The sequence below is a fragment of the Sipha flava genome, unplaced genomic scaffold (genome assembly GCF_003268045.1).
Source record: "Sipha flava isolate LNK unplaced genomic scaffold, YSA_version1 197_pilon_pilon, whole genome shotgun sequence".
NCBI classification, from domain to species: domain Eukaryota; kingdom Metazoa; phylum Arthropoda; class Insecta; order Hemiptera; family Aphididae; genus Sipha; species Sipha flava.
The window spans coordinates 1,841,321-1,848,943 of record NW_020272774.1 but is presented as its reverse complement, the minus strand read 5'-3'; the positions used below and the strand labels follow the sequence as shown (position 1 = coordinate 1,848,943).

General features: G+C 31.8%; 1 protein-coding gene across 1 annotated transcript in view; it reads right to left on the bottom strand.

Annotated features, from left to right (window-relative positions):
* The window catches only part of LOC112681846 (lysosomal acid phosphatase-like), a gene marked incomplete in the record, with an annotated part of 15,266 nt that extends 11,440 nt beyond the window's left edge, over window positions 1–3,826 (bottom strand). The window contains 1 exon segment of the mRNA XM_025552171.1: window positions 3,585–3,826. Within this exon segment, the coding sequence (XP_025407956.1) occupies window positions 3,585–3,749 (165 nt within the window).
* Window positions 3,827–7,623: the final 3,797 nt, after the last annotated feature.

The following is a 7,623-nucleotide window of genomic DNA, read 5'->3' as shown; positions in this document are numbered from 1 at the left end:
GGGTACAAGTGCCTCTTAGTACACTCTACCCTTCCCAAGCGAAAAAGACATCGATAAAGACCCAGATGGTCGTTTCGATTCAAATTTGAGAAAAAAAAAATTATCTAGATGAGTGATTTTTTTATCTCGGATAACTTTTTCAATAACTTTCAACGGTTCATTTTTTATTATCTAGAAAAGATAAAGATAACAAACATTTTTATGTAGATAATTTATTTATATAAATGTATCTAGATAATCACAATACTGAATACAAGTGTTAAGATTACAATTATTAATTAGTTTTTTTTTAATGAAACTTGGGATGTCTGAATTTTATGAATATCAATAAGTGACTCAACAATCGGGTGTGTTGCGTGTGTCAAATACACAGGCCCATAGCCTCAGGCTATAATAGAGCCCAATGATAATATTTAAAAATATGTAGAAAGCAAAAAAATGAAACCATTTTGTAATAATAATTATTAATGGTGATTGAACAATAATTAATCAATTCTATTTTGTACACATTATTATATATCAAAATTTTTTTCACGTACTGAATAATTGAAATTCAAAATATTTAGTTTGGTTACAATTTATTAAAGGTACAATTTCCCTGCAGAATTCGGACGAGGGGGGGGTGCATTAATTTTATTTTCACGCGGGCTCAAATTAGTGTAATTGCAGCAATAATACTAACCATATTATATTATAATATATATTAAATATACTAGTTTCTATAATTTAATTATTTATTCATTTTTTGTTTCTGTCAATACGATTTCGACCAGAAGGATTATTCTGATCAACTATTTTATGTCTGATAGAAAATATTTGTTGGTGCACTTGGGAGATCATCTTTTAGAGTTCTCAACGTTTTGCTTAGTGTTGTATTGTACGTTTATAAGGTAGTATCATATTGTAGAAAAGTGTTACTAAACCACTACACTATTAAAATATTGTTTTTAAAGAACCTTTGAGCTTGTTTATCATTTGGATTTAAAGTAATCTCCCTACTCCAATCCAATCTTATTCTTATAATAGTAATAAGGCAGCCAACTTAATTTCTTTCAGTTATTGATAAATATAAAGGAATAGACAGTAATTTTAAATGTTTATTTTCTATTTACTAAAGATTATATTTAACTTATAATAAAGTATAATATAGTATGAAATTTATAATGCTAAAGAAAATTGTAGTCTTGGATTAGATTTTGAAAACACTTCTAACACGTCTTCAGACATTACATAAAATTGTTTATGGATATTAAGCAAAGCTAATTCTAACTAAAATCTATTTATCATATTTTTGAACACATAAGTTAGATTTTAGTTAGATAATTTGAGGCCCCTCAGGCCCCTTTTTGAAATCCATTACTATGTACATATATTGTACATCGATAATTCTCAAGCGCGTTTTGATTACCACGTATTTCGGATTAGCCTGCGTTCAGACTAATCGACCCTACTACAGTAGATACTGAAAATGGTGATAACACGGAATAAGCTAATTTCAATAATAATTCAATAATTTCAATACTCTTTTTTGTGTATATTCAAAATTTACATAATTCGAGCTTATTCAACTAAATGTTCACATTTTTTTTTTTTTGTGAGTGCTATATATTTTTTTAATTCTCCAAGTTCTTCATTCTTTATTAAAGAAAGCTGCGTGTTTTTCAAACTTAGATTAAGCGGAATACTTACACAATTCTATCTAATCTAATCTAATTTAATCTAATTCAATAGTTAAAAATTAATAATTTAGTTTTTTGTAAAGTAATACTGTTGAGATATTGATAGTTGGTATAATCTTACCAGTAAATATAGTTTTATCAGTGAAAGAATTTGTACCTATCCAAACTATTATCATTTACTTTTCCTAATCAATTATTTGTATTTAAATGCAGTTATTTTATCTGTAAACATGAATACGTTTAGACTTACACCTTACATGCTTATATTTAATTAATTTATGTGTTCAAAAATATGAGCTAAATATGATAGTTTCAAAAATTGAAATTTATTGCATTGATAATCAGCATATTTCATCGATTTCATAACAAATGTTTTTCTCTGAGTTCATAAAAACGTAATAAAATTTGACCTTTTGATAACCAGTTTATTTTTGTACGAATAATCATAGTAGGATAATCATAATTATCATAAAAAAAGAAACCGTTGATTAATATAACTGAGCAAATAATCGAATTTTTTTAGGGTTAATTTTATAAAAATTTACCATTTTTCATAACTTGATCCAGTACAATTTTTAATTCATCAATACTTTTTGCAACTTATGTCTCCATGTATAAAAATAAAAACATTGTGTTGTACTTATATTTGGCTTTTGATCTTTAGTAATATTAATAATTCCTTTGACTGAGCTTGTCATCAATAAGCCTATAAAATACTATATATTTTAAATATTTATTTATGATATTAAAAACATTATAATAAAATATATTAGATATTTTATTAAATTAAATTAGTAAATTAAGAAAATATAACAGTCTATTTGATTACATAAATAGATAAAAAAATTGATCCCACAAATAAAGTGTGTTACGTATATGGTTTTCAATATATACTGCTTAAAAAACAACGAAACTATCGATAAATCAACGGCGTATTTTACAATAACAATTGTGCAATATGTACTCACCATTAATTTATCAATAGTTTTTATTAATTTTAAACAGCGTACATTGAAAACAAGTGCTGTACCTAATACAGGTTAAAATCAGAATAACAATAATGATAAATTTCCATAACAGGTAACTTTTATAATTATCCATCGTAGAAATTATATCGAATATCTATACATTTTTGTCAGTCAGGTCAAAAACATCGATACGTTTTGAGCAATTTAATATAAGTACTTGGTGACGCACCTTGGTCTGGTCTTAGGGGTGGAAGACCGCCCAGGGTGCCGATGTTTATGTAAGTTATAACAATGGAGTTATCATAATTTTTTAACTGTAGTTTTTGTGATAAAAATGTTCAACAACAATGCGTAGGAAAAACTACAAGTTATCTCTAGAAAAAACCATGGCTATTGCTGGCCAACGGCAATAAACAGTGGAATCAGTCGCACGGATGATGGTAACCGCTCCGCGTTATATGTATAACGGTTATGCCGCCTCGTCACGAGACAAAACGTCTAGCTAAAAACAGATCGACCGATCGCAAGAGTTGTCGACCGTAGCATACATATACGATTGTATATACAACACGTTATCCCAAGTGGACGTACTATTGGCAGGCGCAGAGTGGCGTATTTTCGGGATAGGGTTCCCGGGTTTCGGCCCCACCCACCAGAAGGAAAAAAAGTTCGATCTAACGGCCTGCTACAGTGAAAGATAACGTTAATTTATATCACGTGGTTGTAAACGACTTTTCATTTGCGGTCATGATAATAATAGAATAATGGCTAATATAAATTCGTACCTCGTGTATTATTCGTAATATTATTCGGTAAATTTGGAAAAAAAACCTGAAACCCCAACCCCCCGCGAAAAAAATCCAAAACCACGGCACCGGGCATAGAGGGTTGTGAACGATACCTTTGCGGAGGCCACACCGCCGCGTTGTATACGTACCACGGTCACCGATTTCAGCGAGTCGTCGGCGAATTCTCCGAGTCCGACGACGACTTCGCGTCGCACCGGCCGCGGGTAATGGTCCGCGCACCCGGAGCCGACGCCGACGACCAGGACGGCCGAGCAGACGAACGCGACGACGTTACAGCCACGGTTGAGAGCCATCGCGCACTCGCGTCCGGCCGCGAAAAATCCAACGGGACTTGTTGCGGACGACACGCGAGCTCGCACGCGGTCGCACCGAAACGTTTACGTGTCGGCCGTTCGAACAGCGCCTACCACCACCCCCGACGACCGTGTGCGCGAGGTTACGAAGCTCAGTGCTTCTCAAACCGGGAACCGTCACTATATTTATTTCATCTACCAGCGGTTCCCAAACTCTTACATTCACGGAACCCTTAAAAAATAGTTTGTTTTTCGCGAATCCCTAATAATGTCATTAATTCCTCTAATTTTTCTAAAAAAAAAAAAAGTAAAACCATTACTCTAAAAATTTTTTTTAATGGATATTGTTAATGATTACTCTTTATCAAAATTAAGTTATAACACAATTTTTTTTTAAATAATATAAAATAAGTTTCTCAATAATCACATACATCTGGTAGAACCAGATTGCCCCACGGCACACTAAGGTATACACTTTGGGAAACTCTGATTCAAACCATTTTCTTCGGGCCTCGATTTATTTGCATTTACGCATGCGTAAAGTTTAATAACGTAACACGATTTGTTCAAAAGTGCACTGAAAAACGTTAACATTTAATACACATATTAATAATCAAGTTGTGTGCGAAATAGTACATGTAATTTTAATTTATAATTTAGAAAAAATGATAAGGGACTTTTCGATTTAATATGAATATCTTCATAAAAGTAAGATAGCTAAAAAAATATATACATACAGATTAAGGGACACGTAGAATTTGAAAATGTTGCCTTGATATACTCGTAATATGCATATTATACGATTAGGTTTTTATGAATGTTAATTATATTTTAACGTTAAAGAACCAATTTTGAATTTAATTAATATTATTAAATATATATTATATATATGTTAGTAGTTTAAATTTTCAAAGGATTATGAAAATGCTTACGAATATTAATGTTGTAGGTATTGTATACTATAACATGTATTAGTTTAATAAATAATTATATAACCGCACCTCGACTATTAAGAACTTTTCATGTTATTCTTTTTATATATTCTAATATTAATCATTTAAGATCATGATATTCGCAATGTTTAAAATACCATGAATAGTGTTTTGTTTTATTGTTATGTGATATAATTTGCACCAATGTCAAGTGTGATCCGACTTTTTCCTTTGCTGGTTTATATTTATATATCTACGTATAATTCTTATTGTCAACTTGAGCATCAATGCATTAACGTTTTACTCGGTATAATTGATCCGAGAAAATCGTTTGTTCAAACCAAAAATTTGCTTACCGTTTTATAGGAATCTTTTAGTACAGATACACCGAAGTCTTATCGTACGCCTATTGAATTATTTATTTTTCTGGTAAATAATGTACTAGATTGTGCCTTATAAGCTAAATACAAGTTCAAGTGTAATTGTTCAATAATTAGTTAAAATATAAAAATTGATAAAATTATTAAAATGTATGATTTAAAGTCAAGTTCTCTAAAATTTTTTAAAACCGTATCATGTTTATTAAATATATACACTGTATATATTTCCACATATATGTGTGTTATTTGTATTAATTATTTACATTTTAAATTGTATACTGTGAAACTATTGTATAGCAGCAATTCTCAATCTTTTTTTAATTTAATGACTTTTTTGCAGTTGTTGATTTGAAATAATTTTTTTTTCACATGATGCGACCCTGAAAAAGTTGTTGGCGAATCCCAAGGGTTTGAATAAATTTAAATTGTATTATTATTTTTATCATTATAAATCGTATATAATTCACGTTTATTGAAGTAGTTGGCCACAATAAATAAAATTAAACAACTATATACTTTTCTGGTTAATCTGTTGATAGATCGAATGTTTGATTGTTGCTGATTTGAAGAAGTTTGAATTATATAATTCTGCGACTTGCACGGATACTATAAAAAACTTTACAGAGATTTTTATAATATTCTCAATTGTTAAACAATTATATATATTCTGTTTCTATAAAATACCGGACAGTGCTATAATTTAACGCGATGGATTCTAGTAGCATGATCAGTGAAGAATCTAATGCCACAAAATCATTGAAGAGAAATATGGCGATGTATTGCATGAACAAGATGCGGAAACGCACGATCGATGAACAGCTTCGTGATTTATCGGTAATCATGAAATGTTCATTGGATCTTATAATCGTATATAATATAACGGGATTGGAAGTCAGTTATTGTATTGGCTCGCAAATCGCTTCGGTGAACGGTTTAGACGAATCAGTACGTATAAATTATTTATAATTATTGTACAGTGCAGGGATAGACAACTCAAAGTAGGTAGAAGATCAATTTATATAATTTTAAAATCTAGCGGACCAGAGTAATGAAAGTAAAAAATAAAAAAGTCATTTAAATTGACAATCAGTATATATTTTGTATAATTTAATTTTACGATTAAACCAATACAATACTTACCCAAAACTATAGCTATATAAGCTATAGAAAAAAAAGTACGCAAGCCGTCAGTTGCCCATTCCTTGTTGTATAATGAATATCGAAACGGGTTTATATCGGCTGTTTGTATTGTTCAATCTAACTGTTTTCACTAGACGTGCGTGCGCCAGTGCAAACGAGATGTTTTGCACAAGCTTAAAGTATTTTGTGGCTACACTACTAACGCGGCCCGGACATCGTCATCGAACTGGTTAGTCCGAAGTGACAAGAGCCCCGAATCGAGTAGTAAGTTGCAAGACATTTACTCCGAGGTTAGTGAAATTATTACGATGCGTCTTTAAATGTGTTACAATGTACTCACTGTTCTTAATTATTCGTTATTTTGAACACACGCGTGTGCTTGCACAGATCGAATTGTGCAAGGAACGAGTGGCTGGAAAACCAGTGAGGAAAGCGTTAGACGAGAATATCGTACTGGTCGACCCAGATATGGATATTCCGAGTGAACTGTGCGATTATATGAAAAGTAATAAGTTGCGGTTAGTACTTACAGTCAGTTATTTACCAACGGAATGGAAAATGATCTTCGAATGCGGACCGTACAGTGCTTCGACCAATGGTTCCGTAAACTCGGTAAGTGCCTTGAGTACATATCTTAATGGTAAACATATTATAATTAATGTTTTACAACACTTAAATCGTATTCACTTGTAGACGTGCATGCAGCAGGTTAAAACGCTCTTGTTGCACGAATTAGAAGCGTTTGTCACTAACGAAAATGTAGTTGCTCGAAAAGAGTCGGTTAGTGAAAATCAACGATGTGACCCACAGAGTCGAAATGAGATCATCGAGCCTACCGTAAAATCGGACACTCAACCTCCGGAAACTATGAACCACATACCATTTTTCACGAAGTTACCCGTAATCGATTTTAATGAGCAGCCAATGAAATCTTGCAATGTCCTCGAACCATACAAGGTAATTAGAAACCACCTCGAGTGGCATGATGTATTGGATAATAATCATACCGAATTAACGCAGTTTATGTTGAGTTAATGCAAAAATACTATGATAAATTGTTATGCTATCACGAGCGTATAGTAGTAGAAATAAAGTCCCGTCGCGTTGATTGTGAAACAATTAAACGCTTTTATTGTAATCGCATTATGTCGATATTAATACTCCAAAAATTACATTTTTACATTGTTTGCAGAAAAACGAGTACGTCAGCAGAGCTTCTGCGGTGTTGAAAAATGTCACATGGGACACGTTTCGGGAAAGCGCCGAACGGTTTTTCGATGTACTCGTACAAGCGGACCGCGTGAATGGATTTTACTTGAAGATGATCACGGATTGTGTTGTGTCAAATGTACAGTAGCGTCGGGAACATATTTAGCGTTTTCCCACTTTTAAATTAAATAGTTTCAATTATTAATTATTTTT